The sequence below is a fragment of the Hippopotamus amphibius genome, chromosome 10 (genome assembly GCF_030028045.1).
Source record: "Hippopotamus amphibius kiboko isolate mHipAmp2 chromosome 10, mHipAmp2.hap2, whole genome shotgun sequence".
In the NCBI taxonomy this organism is placed as follows: domain Eukaryota; kingdom Metazoa; phylum Chordata; class Mammalia; order Artiodactyla; family Hippopotamidae; genus Hippopotamus; species Hippopotamus amphibius.
In genome coordinates this window covers 1,153,119-1,171,164 of record NC_080195.1, presented here as the reverse complement: position 1 = coordinate 1,171,164, position 18,046 = coordinate 1,153,119, and the positions used below count along the sequence as shown (strand labels likewise).

Sequence of the window (18,046 nt, the reverse complement as noted above, 5' to 3'; positions counted from 1 at the left end):
AAGGCCTCTCCCTGCAAGGTTATCAGCAGTGGCCCTGCCCTGAGCCGGCAGCGGCTCTGCCCCTCAGAAGCTCGTAGCAGCAACAAAGACAAGCGCTTCGCAAGGACCAAGTCAGAGTCAGGACGGCCACTCTGCACGTAAGCCCTCAGCTACCTGCATAACCGGGTACCTCCTGCCACATCATCGCGCAGACGTTCTCAGACACCGGGAACCCTCGCCTGGAGCTTGCTGCCAACCTGCACACACCCAGACAGGCGTGACCTTTGTGACATAAAGCAGCACAGGCTTCTGCCCCTGAGTGAACTGTTTCGCCAAACCTGAGAATTCTGGAGTCCTCGCAGCAGCACGGAGGACCGCCGGTCCCCACGTGCAGCCCACCCTTCTCAGCCTCCGCCCTGAAGGGGCAGGAGCGTGTCCAGGAGCCCCAGGCGCGGGGAACGCGCCACCGTGACTGTGTGCTCCTGTGAACGGTGCTGCTGGGAATCGGGGGGCCCTGGAGGGAGAGCGCGCTCTGGGGGCCCATCACCCGCCTACTGGGAGGAGCCGGTTAACTGGGGGGGGGGCGAAATCCAGCAGCACCTGCAAGAATTCACTCAACCCTGCCGCCCCAGTCCCCCTGCCCTGCACCCACCCTGAGCCCAGCAGCCCCCCCAGGGCCACGCCCTCGGACCTGCAGAGATGAAGGACTTGGTCCTGATGAAAGAGCGGCCGCGCTTCACCGCCGCCTTGGTCTTCTCCAGGCCGTCCCTCGTGCCCTCCCTGGCGGCCTTCACGAGCTTCTGCATCTGCGGGGAAGGGGACCCGGTGAGGCTGGGGCGACGCGGTAAAGCCTCCTTGTTGCTTTTAGTCGTTTTAAAAGAATACTGTCAAGTAGTTTGCTCTTGAAATATCATCTGAAATTGGCGTTTTGATATGGGAGCACTTTCTTGGCTGTTGTGAAAGTGTGTGTGCGTGTGTGTGTGTGTGTGTGTGTGCGTGTGGTTTGGGCTGTTTTGATGTTGCCGGTTAAAAAAAAAAGGAAAAATAAACTTCGCAAACAGAGCCCTTCCCTAACTTAGTTTTTCAAAAGTCTCCTGCTATGTTTAAAAAGTCGGCGTTCATTTTTATCACAAACACTTGCAAAGAGCTTTGCAGAAGCCGAGTATGGAGAGACAGAGGCCGCAGACGTTAACAGCTTTGCCTAAGGTTAACGGGCAGATGGCAGGAGACAGTGGAACCACTGGCTGGAGACCCACCGCCCGGCTCGGCCGCTGGACATCCCCCAGCCTCTCCTTGGGCTCCCGCTGGAGGCTGGTCCTGCGGCTCACAGGCCCCTGGTACTGACGGTCATGGGACCCCACCCGGGACTCACTGTGCCCATTCAAATGGCCGGATGGAGTGACCTGCGGGATGTGCACACAGGGATGGACAGAGACACGGCCCGAGGGAGGGGCGGGCAGAGCCCCCTCCTTCTCGGAGACTGAATGGTCAGAAAGACCACCACCCAGCACAGGGGAGTCTGTCCGTCCTGCTCCCTTGAGCCAGGGTCCCGGCACAACACTTAGACTGGCCGTTCGTGCCGACAGCTTCCAACGACAGGCTGTGGCGTCTTATCCACCTTTCTCATCCTTCAGAAGCTAACGTCTGAGACGCTGGCCAGCGGGCACCGAGCGATCGATCATTTAGAGAAAACCCAGATGGCCTCTCAGGACACAACCCGACACCCTTGAGTCTGCCTACGGTGCCTGCTCCCCGTCCTCCTGCGCTCCTCCCCCGGGGGCGGGCACGGGGGAACGGTTTCAACACCCGCCCGCTCAGCGGGGCTTCGTCCTGGCCTCCGTCCGCCGGCTCTTTCTCCCACCCCGACCTCTGAGGGCCGGGCCTCCAGGGCCAACCCCGGGGAGGGACGGGGGCGGGGTTTGTGCAAAGTGGGACCTGCTGAGGGGCTCCCGGGGGCGGAGGGTCTGACGCGGGAGCCACGCCCGGGGTGGGGGGTGTCCACTAAAAGAGCCCCGGGCTGGGGCCGGAGACTCGTGAGTCCAGCCCGGAGCGACTCTGCACGTCCTTGCTGTCCCTGGCCGCTGGCTGCATCCCCGAGGACGTGCACCTGGGCCACCGCCCAGCTCGACGGACACCAGAGCCACGTCCCACTGCCTGGGCCCCCCCGACTCGCACGCCCGCCGCCCGCCGCCCCGCTGCCCGCCAGCCCCAACTCGGCAAAGCCACCGCCTCCTCTGACCCCTGCGTGCCTTCAGCCACGCCCGGCCGCGTCCCGCTGCCTCCAGCCCGGCCACCGCGGGCGCCTGGTTCTGCCGCAGTCCTCCCAGATCCCCTCTTCTCCCAGCCCGGCGCGTCCCCGCTCCCTCCAGGCCTCGGAGAATCAGGAGCGGGAGGCGGCCAGGCCAGGGAGCCTGCGGGCTGAAGCCACACGGGCGCCGGGGCCGCACGGAGGCCCTGCTCCTGCTCACAGGCCGGGAGCGCGCGGCCCTGGACCCTAACCCTAACCCCAGCCCTCTCCTCGCCGAGCCGGCCCCCCGGACCACCCGGCCTCCAGACTGTCCCGAGGGCCGCGCCTGCTTCCTGCACGGCGCGCGGTGCCCCCGGAAAGCGCGGAGCCGCGCCGAGCCGGGCGCGCTGCTGGGTGACCGCCTGTCTCCTGTGCGCGCGTGTTCCACGCCCGTGGACCACCCTCAGCCGTCAGAAGGGTGGAAGGCCCCCTGAGGGCAGGCTACTTGACAGTGCCCTTTTAAAACCCCTCCAACAGCGGACGCCACGACATTCACAGCCAGCAGCTCTCGACTTTGTGGTCTCAGGAGCCCTTCGCCCTCAGAAAAGCCACGGAGCAGCTCAAGGGGCTCGGCTTTACCTGGCTGGTTTGTCTATGTTATACGGTGTAAGGAGTTAAACTTGCGGAAAAGTTGCAAATGTTTATGAATATTCATTTAAAAAATAGGAAGCCCATTACGTTTTATCTTAGGTGACATGCTTACGAAAAATTACTCTCTTCCAAAAAAGTGCACTGTTTTGCACCTGCGGGAACCTGCCTTGCGTCTGGCATGGAGACGGCGGGTCCTCCGTCCGCACGTGGGGGGACGGGAGGCACGGGGGCGAAGGAGGCCCCGGAACTGACAGGAACGCGCCGCCCCCCGGGGGGCCCTGGGGTTCCCTGGACCGCACCGTGAGAACGGCTGCCCCGGCAGCGCGGGGGCGGGGTTTTCCCGCTAGCGGACAGTCTGCTTTTGCAGAAGCGTTTGGGCGTGAAGCACACTACCTTCAGCTCACGTTTGTGCTTTAGCTGCTGAATCTCTACCGCGCGCACCGTGTTTGCCATCAGATCTCTCATCTTTCTCTCATAGCGCTCCTTTAAGCGGGTTAGGTCATGGGAAAGCTACAGCACAAAGAGACACAGGCGTTCACGACACGCTCCTCCCGGGGCATCGAGACAATCTCACGTTGAAAGGACCTCAGCAGCGTCTGGTGGGTGACGTTCACACACCGACGTCCTCCTGCCCCGGGCCCCCCGTCCTAGCCCACCGGCTCTCGAGAAATAAACACATGAGTGAGGAAAACACATCACCGAGGACAGACTCCAGGTGAGCCAGGCTGGAGACTCTTCTGCCCAAACAAGAGCAAGTAAATGCACAAAAGATCTGGGCGCCGTCACGCCTTTACGTTCTGGTGAAATTAAAAGGATCAAGTATGTAAAATACGTGTAAAACTATCCCCTTATGTCGGCACCAAAGCAAAAGAAGCTTGAATTCAAGATTATCTTGACGAGGGAAATGACTTGGGATGGCCACGTAGATGTTTAAGTCTCCAAACTGACGTGACTTTCTCTGCAGCCCACAGGGATGGGGTGAGATCTTCTAACTCATTCCTCACACAACCGCAAACGTCTCCAACGTGCAAACCGAGGCCCCAGCTCCTCAGTGGGTGTTTCCCATGTCAACCCAGAGAAGGACACCTCAGCAGTTTTTTTAGAAAATCTGAGACTGTGAGGTGAGTCTTAAACAGCTTACAGTGTTATGTTGGCAGCTTTTGAAATACGACTTTTTTAACTAGGAAAGTTGGGACTTCTGAGAGCTGCCCCCGGGGCACTGCCCCACAGGACGGGACACACGCTGGCCCTCGCGGGGACTCTGCGCTCACGGCCGCCCTGGGCTGGCGCTCCGCCGTCTCTGCTGCCGGGCCGCTCGGCCTCCTCCGCTGGCGTGGCTGGTGATGCATCTGGGAACACGGTCCCGCTGGATGCCAGCAGGGCAGAGCCTCCGCTCGGTGACGTGCCCACAGCGCGGGGCCGTCACCCAACCAGCCCAGTCTGCACATCATCCACCAGGCCCGCTAAAGGCGAAATTTAGGCATGTTTTAAACGCTCTCCAAGGCCCCACAGGATCTCCATCCTGCTGAAATCAGGCCCCAGCGCCATATTTACAACCTGCGTTTAAACCTGGAATGTTGGACTCAGCTGTAAGAAGCCGGGTGTCACCTTAACTACCAGCTGCGTTTAAACCTACAGCTGCAGCTTGATTCCCTGGTTAAGCCTCAGCTGGAGTAACTCTGGTGCCAGAAGACAGCTATCCCTGGGAAAGCTTGCTAATACTGAGTAGGTGGGCTGCAGTTGGGAGGGTCTTCCTGAGTTTCAGGACAAGATTACAGAATACGAGAACTAAAAGCCCGTGATAACCTGTAAGCCGCACCAACGTGGAGGCCACGTCCGGGAGCCCATCGTCCTGGTTACGGGGGTGCAGGCAGGTGGAGGGGTTACTGCTCCAGCCTGTCGTGATTTATCGAGTCTGCAGGGACAGCGAGGCACTAGCCACAGCCTCCGCTCGCGTGCGGCCTGCGTCCCAACCTCGCACGGAGGACACGGAGTGCGCTGACAGGATCACCCTGTTACAAACAGCCAGAACACCTGACAACCGGGGTGGCCACGGCAGCCAGTGGACACCAGACAGCTCAGTGGGGTGGTTTCCCTCGGCAGAGCGGCTCTGGGGCGCCCAGCCCACACCCAGCAGCCCTGGCGTCCACGCCGTCTGCCTGGGGCTCCTCCCTGGCCCCTCGCCTCGGGGGTTTCACGCACACGCTCCCTTCACGGAAGGACGCGCCCGGGCAGCTCCGGCACTGCTGTCCTTCATGTCCTTCTGTGACGTGTTCTATTTTTACATCTTCCTGTTTGTGTTGAGAACACTTAGGCTCAAAACATCCCGTAAAGGACAGCGGGGCTGGGCTGTGTCCCCCAGGCCCGGCTCCATCCCTGCAGCCGGCCAGGCAGGGGCAGCGTTTTGTGTGCACGACACTCGTGTCCAGGGAATGCTTATTTACTTTCTTAGATTATTCAAGATAGCGCGCTTGCCTCGGGCCTTTTGAGGGATTTAGTTTACATACATCTAATTTTCCCGTCCTGCCAAGATTGCATTATGTGAAATAAGGGGCACCTCTATTTTGCCAACGTCTCGTGCTTTCCTCAAACGACACATCAACATCTTAGAAAACAACGATGTAAGCAGTATGTGAGGGGAAATGACCCCTCACAGTGCCGTCCACGTGTCCACGCGGGCACACGGTCTCGCGGGCACACGGCTGCGCACGTACTTGCTTTCTGTGGTCACTGCGCAGGAAGGACCGGGGCACCCCGCCTCTGCTCTCTGGGTCGCTCTGCTCCTCGTAGCTCTCAAACTCACTCGAGCTCCACCCGTCCTCCAGGGAGCTGTTTCCGCCTTCATCTCCGTTCTCAACGTCATCGTAAATCATTTCATCTGGATGCACAAACGCCAAGAGGAGATTTAAGACGTGGACACTCACTGGCCACTCTGTGCATGCGGGTCACTTGGCCGCATCGCAGGGAGCTGGGGAAGAAGCACCTCGGGAAAGCTGGGAGGAACGGGACCTTGGGTGTGGCCCCCCGGAAAGGCGCTGGCAGTGATGGGCGGGGGTGGCAAAGCTCTGATGAGCCCCCAGCCCCATCTGCATCCTGAGGACCACGGGTCTATGAGAAGCCCCCACAATTCTGTCCAATACTGGGGAGGCCAAGAAGTTCACTCGGGTTTTTCCAACAGATGCTACAGGAAAACCCCAATGAACTTTTTGGCCAAACCATACTTTCTTGCCCAGAGAGAACTTCTGACAAAGGAAAATTTTTCTTTAGATAAATGTATGGAATATAAACGGATTAGACAGACCTATTGATAGATCACAGATAGATGATAATCAACTATGAATGCAGTGAAGCTTACAGCAAACTGAAAATTTTGCTTTTGTGCTAAAATTGGCCCATAAAACCTGTAACCTATTACTGTATTTTTTTTTCAGATTTATTTACTATTTATTTATGTATCCATTTTTGGCTGCGTTGGGTCTTTGTTGCTGCGTGCAGGCCTCTTCTAGCTGCAGGGAGCGGAGGCTACTCTTCATTGCGGCGCAAAAGCTTCTCAATCTGGGGGCTTCTCTCGTTGCGGAGCACGGGCTCTAGGCTCACAGGCTTCAGTTACTGTGGCGCACGGGCTTAGCTGCTCTGCGGCATGTGGAATCTTCCCGGACCAGAATCGAACTCATGTCCCCTGCACTGGCAGGCGGATTCTTAACAACTGCGCCACCAGGGACGTCCCTATTATTGTATTTAAATGTCTTCATCACATCAGTCATTTTAGAATTAGTGAAGAGCCCGTGTGTTTACGCCACCAGATACAATGGCGAAGGCGCTGCCTGGACAGGGGACACATTGGTCTAACAGAACAGCTGTCACCTTCGGCAGGGGCACCGCCAGCCCACCTTCTGTTGGCGTTTGGTTTTTGAGATCCCAGATCATCCCATCTGTGGTGGGAAAGGTCTACCAGGGAGGGTCAATTCATCGAAAATGCATTTCAAGTTTGGTTTTACAGAAACCAGCCTTTCGTCCCCACGTTACTTGCAGCAGGTTCTTAAACCACCACCCTGGAGCACACTTACGCTAAGGGCCTGGCAGGTTTACGTATAAAGAGGCCCGAGGGCAAGTGTCAGCACCCCCGTCATGTAGGGTCTCGGGGGGAGGCCCCCGCTGGCCGAGGCCAGAACAGCACTGGCGACCTGACGCGTCCACAGCATCTGTGGGTGAATAAATGAACCCACGTTTTTAGTGAGGAATCTGCTGTCAGTTCTAAGAACGCGTCCTCTATTGGGCTGGGAAAGCTTCCTCCTCTCAGAAGGGAAGGCCGCCGCGTGGTGCCAAGTACTTTCTACGCGTGTATCAGAACGGGCGTGTGGCCTGCCACACGTCTGGTCCTGCAGGAAATGACATTTAAGGACCCAGCCGTGTTGAAGGGCACCTGAGCTCTGGAGACAAGCCTGCAGGTTAGGATGGGCCGGGCTCGCTGGCTGGCTGCGGCCGGCTGCGCCTGCCTGACGTCTGCCTCGGGGAGCTCAGCGTCAGTGTTTCAGGCAGGGGCCCAAGTGTGTGCCGACACCCTCGGGGGGAGGCCCAGGGGGCGGCGCACGGGCTCACGGCTCTGTCCTGCCTTCTGCGAGGCTCAGCACCCCCGTCCCTGACATACAGCGTGGACTTGTCCCCTGGGGCCTCCGCGCAGCCAGGCTCTCCAGCCTGCCTCTGACGCTGCCTGCTTCTCTCCGGCTAAAGGACAAGACGTTGGCCGGATGCGGGGAGTAGGGCTGGGACACGGGTTTTCTTCCGCACTTTGGGAACGGGGACGCCACTGTTCCTTTCCTCCCTGGGGGACTGCGCCCTCGCCCTGCTGCTGCTGAGAAGCTCACGCAGGGCTGCGCTTGGCAGTGTGAACGGTACACGCGTCGTGGTGGATTCACGCTCGACCTGCTTTGAATTCGTATCTCTATGATCTGGGAACGTACATCTAATTCTAGAAAATTCTTAGTAATTCCTTCCTCTGTGACCTCCCATACATCATGGACCGGAGACACGCTGGCACTTCCAGCCTCCACGTGCTTTACCTCCCCGTTCACTTTAGTCACATGTTTAACTCCTCCTGCTTCTTTAGCGGGACCAAGGCAATTGCCCCACCTCGGGTGCTGGGATAGAAACGTGCACGCGTGGGCACACACACCAGTGTTCTGCTGCGCGGCATGGACGAGGCACGAGGACGTCACGAAACGTGACTGCAGACACACGCGGCTGTGCGTCCAGCGGTTCCGCCTGCCCATCTACATCCAGAGGGAGAGACGGCAGACTGCATCCCATAAACCCCACCCCAGACAAGATCAGACCTGGCTCCGAGTCTGAATTCTCTCTGGGCACGTCGTCATAAATGGCTTCTTCCGGATCTGGAAGGAAAGGAAGGGACACTGTAGAAACCGACTGGGACGCGGGGGAGCAATCGGTACCTGTCGGGTCCCGGCCTCCCGTGCAGCTAGAGCTGCTCAGGAAGCGCGCGCTGGGCTGAGGGCCGCTGGCGGGGCCTCACCACAGCATACACGCTGTCCTCAGGGCAGAACGTTTCCCTGGGATGGGAGGACAGCTCTAACCGGAGCCGCTGTGAAATGCCTCCGACTACACGTCTCTACCTGGCTCTGCAAACATTTCTAACTTTGTGCAGTGGATGTGTTCTGATACACAAGGTCGCAGAGGTGGTGTGCCGTCTCAGAGACAAAGGGACAGCTTCCGTGCGGCTCTGTCGAGTACGAAGCTTTAAAATTAGCCGACGGCCTCCTCTCTTGCTGCACCCCGCAGACGAGAGGCAGACACGTGCACGTGTGAAGATGCTGAGCTTTTAGGACGAAACCTCTCAAACTGTATGAAACGTTCACACCCTAGGAAACTGTAAGGTGTTTTCTTTAAAAAAAAAGTAGGGATGCTGTCCGTGTGCAGGTGCTGCTGCAGGAGAGCAGTGGGGCTTCAAGTTCATGCGCACGTTTGTAAGAGCGCCAACCAAACTACAGTGTCCTCCATGCCGGCACCCACAAAGGTGACCGGTTACTAAGCAATGGGAGACAAAGCGAGGTAAGTACAGCCTCACTGGTCCCTCCCCCCATTCCCAGGACCTGGCTTGTTCTCGTGCTGCTGTCAAGCCCAAGTCAGAGGCCTGCTGCCCCGGATCACGTTCATCAGCCGCGACCGCAGCACTTCCTCTCCCGCGAGGTGGTGTGAGGGGCTGCTGACGGTCAGACTTTACTTTCAGGTGTTTATTATTCTACTAATAAAAATGAGTCACAGGAGGAGATCGGACAGACTTTACTTTGGAAATAGAGCTGCTTGAGGACAGCGAGCGGATCATTGAACCCTGTAAGGACCCAGAGATGACAGCTCCCCAGCCGCCATCCACTTATGCTGAGTTCTTTGTTTTGACAAGGTCATAATTAAAACCAGAATGAAACATTCCAGGAGAGAATTTAATAATTAGGAGACTGTGAAGATGGTTGTACCTTGTAAGTCAATCATCTAAGACAATGACACAGAAATTAGTGAGCCAGTGGACAGTAAAAGGGATAATTAGAAAAGCAAGCTGCACTTTAAAAAAAATAATTAAAAACAAATCTAGCTAAAATTAGTTCTGCTTTCTACACCACACGTGGACTAGAAGGTCTGCTGCGCCATCTGGTCAGTAGGCTGGCTTAACTGCCACCCCCCCCTTGTCAAAATGGTACCATGAGAAAGCATCTTACTGGGGATCACAAGAAAGAACGCCTTGTTAATGTCTCAGTCCCCAAATCTCCAGCTTTTATGACAAAAACCAGGCTCTGGTACGAAGAAGAATCCACCAATCAGGAGGAGGGATGAGCTGAGGTGCAGAGAGCAGAGATGATCAGATGGGAGAGGAAGTGACAGCTGCACGGGGCCCTGGGGGAGCGTGAATGGACACAGGACAGGAGTGTGACCGGCAGAGCCTGACAAACATCGCTGGCGCCAGGCGGGGCGGCCGTGGTACTCACTCTCCATCCAGGCGGTGTTGGCAGGATCCGCAGCCCACCGGGCAAGGGCGCTGTCCTCCTTATGGACCGGATCGTCACTTAAAGGAAACACACCAAGACGTCAGGGTGCTGAGAATCCCTCCAGCCACTGCAGCTGGGCGCCTCCCCAGGTAGCGCTACGGCATGGGCCAGTTCCAGACTTCCTCCACGACTGCATACAAGTAAGTACTTCTGAACGCCCGCCACACACACCACACACGCACAGCACAGCACCGGGTGCAGGAGGACGTGAAGAAATGCAGTCCCTGCACCGAGAGGCCTGCCTCGTCCTCCTGTCTCTCACCAGCCCTTGCAGAGGGTGCACGACATGCCCCACGTGAGGCCGGGCTGCGTGGACACACCTGCGTGAGACATGGGCCTCTCGGCTCCAGGGACGGGGCCGACGTCAGCACCGCACCTGAGGCGGTGGACAGAACAAGGCAGAAGGTCAGGAAGGCAATGGAGGATGTGCACAGCACTGCAGACCAACTGCGCCCACGAGACATCTACAGAACACACCACGTGCCTCACAAGCTACAACCACAAAACTCTCAGAAGAAAACAACAAAAAAACTTCAGGACGTTGGGTTTGCCAATGACTTACTGGACACCACACCAGAAGCACAGGCAACAATATGAAAAAACAGATGAACTGGACTTCAACAAAATCAAAAACTTTTGTGAATCAACAGACACTCTCAAGGGAGTGAAACGACAACCCACAGAACTGGAGAAGATTCACAAATCACTCACCCGATGAGGGGTTCACACCGAAGAGTATTTAAAAAAATACCTACAACCCAACAGTGACAAACCCAACTCAAAAATGGGCAAAAAGACTTGAAGGACATTTCTCCAAAGAAGACATGAAAATGGCCAGTAAGCACATGAAGAGACGCTCACCATCACTAGTCATCAAGGAAACGCAAATCAAAACCATGGCGAGACACCTCTTCACACGCGCCAGGATGGCTATGATTTTACAAACCAGGAAATAAGTCTGGGGAGCTTAGGAAAACGGGACCCTCACACATGGCTGGTGGGAACGTACAACAGTACAGCTGCAGCGGAAAACAGCGTGGCTGCTCCTCAAAGTGCTGAACATAGGATTACACGTGACCCAGCAATTCCCTCCCAGGTACGTAGCTGGAGGCACTGAGAGCAGGGACCTGAGCAGACACCTGTGCGCCAACGTTCACAGCAGCATCACTCACAGTAGCAAGAGGTGGCGACAGGCGTCCCCGGTGGCGCAGTGGCTAAGAATCTGCCGGCCAGCACAGGGGACACGGGATCGAGTCTGGGAAGATCCCACGTGCCGCGGAGCAACTAAGCCCGTGCGCCACAACTTCTGAAGCCCACACGCCTACAGCCCATGCTCTGCAACCAGAGAAGCCACTACACTGAGAAGCCCGTGCACCACGACAGAGTGGCCCCCACTCGCCACAGCTAGAGAAAGCCCGCACGCAGCAATGAAGACCCAACACAGCCAATAAATAAATAAAAAACTTAAAAAAAAGAGGTGGCAATGACCAAGTGTCCATCAGTAGGTGAGCAGATACACAAAACGTGGTGCCTGAGTGAAATATTACTGAGCCTTAAACAGGAAGGAAATCCCAACACACGCTACCATACGGAAGGACCCTGAAAACATGATGCCTAGTGAAACGAGCCGGACACGAAGGGACACATGATGTCCGGTGCTGGTGACCCGAGGCAAACGCACAGACACAGATGCAGAGCAGGAGCCACTGGAGCTGCGGGGGGGGTCGGGGGTTACTGTATAAAGGGTAGGGTTTCTATTCGGGAAGATGAAAACGTTTTGAAAGTAGACAGTGGTGATGGTTGCACAACACTGTAAATGTATTTAATACCACTGCATTTTACACTTAGAAGTGGTTAAAATGGCAAATTTTATGGTACATATTTTACCACACTTTTAAAAAGAATGATGCAATATACCAAAAAACACAGAATGGTCCATTTTAGATAATGTAGTATGTAGTGAAATGTAGTATGGTATGTGAATTATAACTCAGTAGAGCCGCTTAAAAAAAATAAATAAGTAAACACACCTACCATGCACCAAGCACGCTGCCATGCTAGGCGGTAGGTGCTCTAAGACTTGGTAAAACCTGGTCTTTGTCTTTGAAGAATTCAGTCTAGCAGCAGAAAGGGACACAGGAAATAACAGGGAGAGCACAACGCCACCGATTAAGACGCAGGTGTGTGCACATGGCTCTGGAAGCACAGAGGACAGTTTCATGAAACGAGACATTTAAGCTGGGTTTTGAAGGGTGAGTAGGAGTTTGCCTGGGGGAAGGGATTTCTCTGGGAATTTCAAGCAGATGAAACAGCATTTGTGAAGGCAAGTGGCATGAAAGAAAGGCTTATAATCAAGTCAGTTTCAAGGATTCTGGACAAAAGCTGGGCTAGGCAAAATTAAAAACCCTTCCTCCCCCTCGGGGTTCTAAGAAACTATGCACAGGCAAGCACCCTGAGCGTCCCTGACTGGGGGGGGGGGGACAGGAGTGGCACATCGTCCAGCTCTATTTGGCTGCACCCCCACAATTTCTCTTTGTCTGCAAAGCATAACATTAATGTGTTACAGAGCCTGGTGTCAGGAAGACCCGCTCTGGGGTCCCTGGGCGAGAGGGCAAAGGGTACGGAGGACAGGAAGACCAAGGGGTGGGGAGGGGCCTGGGCAGTGACAGCCTCGGAACCACGGCACTGGACACCTCAGAGAAAGGCCAGGGCCTCGGAACAGCCGGGGACACTCAGACGTACCTGTTGGTCGGATCCTCGGAGCCCGAGGAGCGCGCCTGGCTGCCGTCCTCCGCGCCTCCCTGCGTCTCTGCCAGGACACAGAGCACGTACACAGTGTTTACGCCCAAATGCTTAGGAAGCAGCTTTTTATCCTCAAAGTGGTTCCACAGTTTCCTTCCTTATCAATGAGAGGCTTATCTTACTGTAAAGACGATCGACTGAGCGATGTCAGGTTTTCAGTTTGTAGAGAAAACGTACTCAAAACAGGATTACGATGAAGAGTGACACCCAAAGGTCTCATGAAACAGCCCAAAATAAAATGAATGGAAGAGAAACACCATAATTACCTCCTGTTTCTTAAGTTTGCGTGGGAATTTGCAATCGTGATTTACTTGAAAATGTGTCTAGGTGACAAGCTAAAAAGATTCTCAAGGGAGAAGTGCTGAAGTTGGTGATATTTGATCATCAAACTCCCCGTTTTCCTCAAATGTCTTAACCGGGAAGGAAAGAAGCCCTCCACGGAAGGGTCACACGAGTATGTCTTGACTGTGCGTCTGTGAGGCCACGGGCCTCGGGGGCTACGGCTGCCCGTCAGGACGTCCACCCCCGCGACCATCCTCCGGGGCGGCCCCGCACAGAGCGGCGAGAGGAGGGAGAGCTCGGCCGACGTGCCTGCGCCGGGCCCGCTCTCAACAGAACCGCCTGCGCTCCGCCGGAGGAGGCGCCGTCTGCGTCCCCGGCTGCCCTCCGGACCTGGACGCCCCGGGGGCGGCGGAGAGGGCTGAGGGGCGGCGGCGGGGGCCCGCGGGCCTCGGCCGAGACAGCAGCCAGCTGCGCACCCGGGCTCTGGCTGCCCCTCAAAACCCCGCAGCCTGCGTGCCGGACGGATACAGCCTCGAGGATGCATGTCCCAGGTCCAGGCGCCAGCAGACGGGCTGTCTGGTGAGGCCCCTTCCTGGTTCATGGACCATCTTCTCTGCGTCCTCACGTGGGGGAGGGGCTGGGGGCTCCCTGGGGGCTCTGTTATCAGGGCCCTGAACCCACGCACGGGGGTCCACCCTCACGACCGCATCCCTCCCGACGCCATCACCTTAGGGGTTAGGTTTCAACCTGTGACTTTCGGGGAGTCACACACTCTCCCTTTAACCCTAAAAACTCAAGCCCTGCAGAAACAGCTGATGCGGCAGGAATACAGCCAAGGGCCATCTGCGCAGACGACGGAGGCCGACTGCTTAAAGCACGTGCTGCAAGCAGCACGCCGGCTCCTTCCCGCCAAGCAGAGGTTAAAGCCGGGACTCGACAGGGCCCACCTATCCCAGAGCTGAGTCCCTGCGGTGCCCCGGCCCCCAACAGCCGCTGTCACAGCAGCGGGGACCGCTGCACCTGCCTGGCTCCCCAAGGAAAATCCTGACTCTCCCAGACGCCTGCCTCCACCCCCGGGTCCTCAGAGCGCCCGCTGTGCGCGCACGCACACACACACACACCCCCGCCCCAGGTGCGACACACACACACACACACACCCGCCCCAGGTGTGCGCTCTGCTCTGGCCCCGCCCCCCCTGAAGTGAGGCGCAGGGGCCGCAGCCCTACCTGCGGGGTCCTCGGGGGCGAGGACGGGGCTGGCGTGGGCAGGCAGCAGGGGCAGGCCTGAGGGCACGGCGTAGCCGCAGGGCACAGGCACCGAGTACCCGCTGGGCACGTGCGGGCCGCCGCCCTCCCCCTCGGCCTCCGGGTCTGAGGGCGGCGGCCGGTCCTCCTGGAGGGGCGTGATGTCGATGACGGAGTAGGGGTTGACTCTCGCCGGGACCCCGGGTTTCAGCGGTTCCGCCGGGACGTCCGCGTCCGGTCCCGGCCCGTCCTCACATCCTGAGGACGAGAGGAGACCGTGGCCAACAGGCCCGGCCGTCGAGGGCACGGCCAGCGCGCCCTGCTGGGCCGGGGGCGACCCTGTGCTCTGGGGCACACGGCCTGGCTCAGCGGGACCGGGGGGGGGGCGGGGGCACACGGCCTGGCTCAGCCCAGGGAGGCTCCTCCACTCAGACACGTGGGCCGGAAGCTGCCAGAGTGGGGGGCATTAACCATCGCTCAGCGAGGAAGAGCCCCCCCTCCACCTCCAAATGCGTAAATACGAATCAAGCCTCTACAGCTCATCTCAAATAGCATTATTTTGAAAAAATGTTTCGTGTAACATAGTGACCACCCGGTGAGGCCATTTTTATGTAGAAACACCACCACCTGTTTCCTCCAAAATATAAATAGAAAGGTAGACGGACAAGACCGAGAATCACGGGAAATGGAACAAATAAGAGACGCTCGGCCACACCCGGACGAGGTCATCTCGGTTCACATCGCCCCGCGGCAGCCTCACAGATCTCGGGCCCCCGGACCCCACCGTCCCGGGACTCCCAACCCGCGGGCGGGCCGGCTGGTGGCTGGGCGGCCCGCGGACGCACCTGGTCCGGCGGCAGGGGTGGCGTCGGCGGGGGCGGCGGGCACGGGGGCGGCGGCGGGGGCATCTGCTCCCGTGTCCCCTGCCTCCCCGGGGGTGCCCGGCGCCCGCCTGTCTGCTTCGGGAACTTCGTCTCCGCTGTCGAGATCCCGCTGCTCCCCCGCCTCCTCCTCCTCCTCCTCCTCCTCCTCGGACTTGACGTCAGCCTCTGAAGGGCAAGGTGACGTAAATCACAGCGTTAGCGTCTGTGACCAGGAGAGCGGCCTCCACGGTCCTGGACGCACAGCAGCCCGGGGGCCAAGGAGGGGCGCCCAGGTGGGCCCCCGGAGATGCTGGCGGCGCCAGGGTCCCCCCACCCCAGGCTGGCCCCCAGCGCTTCCACTGGAAAAACTTTTTCATGCCCTCGGGCTTTGGGGCAGCCACCTGGGTTTCCTCTGAAAAGGACCCACAAATCACGGTCTGGAAAGAAAAAGCAGGAGAGGCAGAAAGGAAGAGGAAAAAGCACTTCCCACAGTTTGCACCCTGGACTTAGAACCACGTTAGTAAAAATCAACTTGGAATAAACCACCAGGCGAGGAGAAACACTTACTCCAGCACCTCCTGTGCCACGCAGGCAGCGACGCCCCCCTGTCCTGCTCATCCCGCGGGCCGCGCGCCACCCTCACCGCAAGATGCCCGGCTGTCAGTCACCCGTGCCGCCGCGGTTATGAGAACTCTTCCCGAGACTGTCCTCTTTGCGGGAAAGCGAGACGGGGTGGGAGGATTTGCTGATATAAGGGGTTTTACATGACAAACAATAAGATCCCCCACGCAGACTTTTAAAAGAAAAAGTCAGTTGAACTTAAGGACCAGAATATTGTATCTGCCATAATCTCAAATCACTAGAGGCTGACTTTCATTAAAAAATTTTTTCAGGAAAAAAAAGGCATATGCTGGAATTAAAATGTGAAATGGCATTAAAATCCTCCGTGTCTACCTGAGTTTCCTGTACATTATGTTCATAAATACTAAATAAACTATACTTACAAACACTTTGGTCTAAAAAGAAATGGGTGAGACGGTCACGGGAGAGCTTGTGTCACGGGAGAGCTTGTGTCTCAGGTCCTATGGTTCATTTCTGTTCTGTCCCCTCCTAGATATTTTAGGGCCTATTTAGTTCGAGATATTATATAAAGCTTTTTTCTTTTTAACAGTTTTCATAAATTCACTCCTAGGTGTATTTTACCCAATTCCTGAAGTCCCGCAGTTATAGGTTATAATCCCAAACGAGAGCGCTGACAAGAGAAAACCTCAGCACATGGTCTGAGCCGGTGCCCTCAGGAATCCCAACACCGTCTGGCGTCATCCGCTGCTAAGTCAAAACACAAGCTATTTTCCCATCACTTTGTCGGGTTTTTAATTGCTATTATTTCCCTGTCACAGGCATCGGGCAAACATGAATTTAAGGAAATGATGACAACTGTATTTGGAAAATGTCCTGGAAATTTTTATTTTTCTGTTGAAGAGATTTCTTGCTCTAAGATGTGTTCGTCGATTTATTTCAGTGACTAAACTGAGTACTTAATGATTTAGCCAAAAAACAGAAGGAAAGAGGGCAGGGAGGCAGCTGCAGGGAAGGGGGGAGGAGGGCTCTGTGAGCCCCAGCTCACACAACCCACCCAGAGCCCGGGAATCAGGCCCGGCTGGCTCAGGTCCCTGGCACTCCCACTGGGAGAGCACTGGCCACAGGGCAGGGACCGAGGCCAGGGGAGGGGCGGCCAGGCAGGCTGCCACCGGGGTCATCCCTCCTCCGTGGGCAGACAACCCTCCAGCACAGCTGAAAACCCACTGACAGCTTTTAAAGATGCACCACAAATTAACACATTGAGGGAAAGAAATGAAAGGACAGTCATTTTTAAATTCAGAGACCAAAGCTTTGCACGTGGCTCTGGGGCCTGAGACCACAGCTGATTATAATATGAAAGCTTGACCCAAGATACGCGGTTTCTCTCACTTCAAATGAAGGCTGTTTTTCACATTCCTTTTCCCGTTATGAAGAAGAACTTAAGAGGCACCAGGCTGCTCACAGCCCACCAACAAGGGGCTATTCACAGCCGCCCCCGCTGCCTCCAGGCTCCGCGTGTCACAGCTGGGAACACGTCCCGGGGCGGCAGGGTCCCTGGAACAATGCCACCCCCTCGAAGGCCGGCCCGGCACCTGCTGACACATGGGTGACACACAAAGTGTCCTCGCTTCTGCCCGAGCTCACCGCACGCGTGTCGCCCCGAATCAGAGCAGACACGGCGACATCACTGACCTCCTTTCCCTACGTGACTCACTTTTTTTTGGTTTTGCTATTTATTACAGAAAGGCTTTAGCTGGTGGTGACTTTACGATCATTGGATGTTGAGTTCTGCATCCGGAAGCACCCTGGACCATCTCCTAAGACAGCGTCTGCATCCAGGGCAACCTCCGACCCGACTGAGCACCTCCAGGGGCCCCGCCTCTGAGCGCTCTCTGGACGCTGCCCCCTCCTGACGCCGGGGCTGCTGCAGCTCCCTTACCCCAAAGGCGACGGACCCAACGCCCGGAGAGATGCTTGCCTGCTCTCTGTCATCAGCTCGTGCCCCTCGGGGACCACGCTCAAACCCGAGCAGCTGGCGAAGCCCTCGAAGCTGCACGCTTCCCTGCTGCACAACCTCCTCCCAAGTCCCGCTTCACCTGCACGCTTTGACTTGTCACCAAGGAGGCTTCTAGATGACAGGTAACAGGGGGACGTGGATACAGTCATCTCACCCGGACACGTAATGACACTGCACACAGAATACTACGCAGCCACTGAAAATGACAGCTGTGAGAGCTACGCACGTGTTGACACGGAAAATACGTATAAAATTTTAAGCGTTACTTAAAAATGTAGTCAACAATGTAAAAAATGTACATTCAGTGGCTTCAATTATGCAGGAAAGAAATACGAGGGAAAAGA

At 56.8% G+C, this 18,046-nt stretch overlaps 1 protein-coding gene across 7 annotated transcripts in view; it reads right to left on the bottom strand.

Annotated features, from left to right (window-relative positions):
- Positions 1–18,046, bottom strand: part of ARHGEF10 (Rho guanine nucleotide exchange factor 10) — an 81,791-nt gene that overhangs the window by 48,642 nt on the left and 15,103 nt on the right. For 4 of the 7 annotated variants that reach the window (XM_057697201.1, XM_057697205.1, XM_057697202.1 and 1 more), the window contains exons 4-11: positions 15,086–15,289; positions 14,223–14,498; positions 12,655–12,721; positions 9,853–9,929; positions 8,191–8,247; positions 5,572–5,735; positions 3,251–3,367; positions 671–785 (exon numbers count right to left, since the gene is read on the bottom strand). In XM_057697201.1, coding sequence (XP_057553184.1) covers positions 671–785; positions 3,251–3,367; positions 5,572–5,735; positions 8,191–8,247; positions 9,853–9,929; positions 12,655–12,721; positions 14,223–14,498; positions 15,086–15,289 — 1,077 coding nt within the window. Of the gene's footprint in view, positions 1–670; positions 786–3,250; positions 3,368–5,571; positions 5,736–8,030; positions 8,248–9,852; positions 9,930–12,654; positions 12,722–14,222; positions 14,499–15,085; positions 15,290–18,046 lie in introns of those variants that run through there. The other 3 variants (XM_057697203.1, XM_057697204.1, XM_057697207.1) reach the window with 3 other exon arrangements.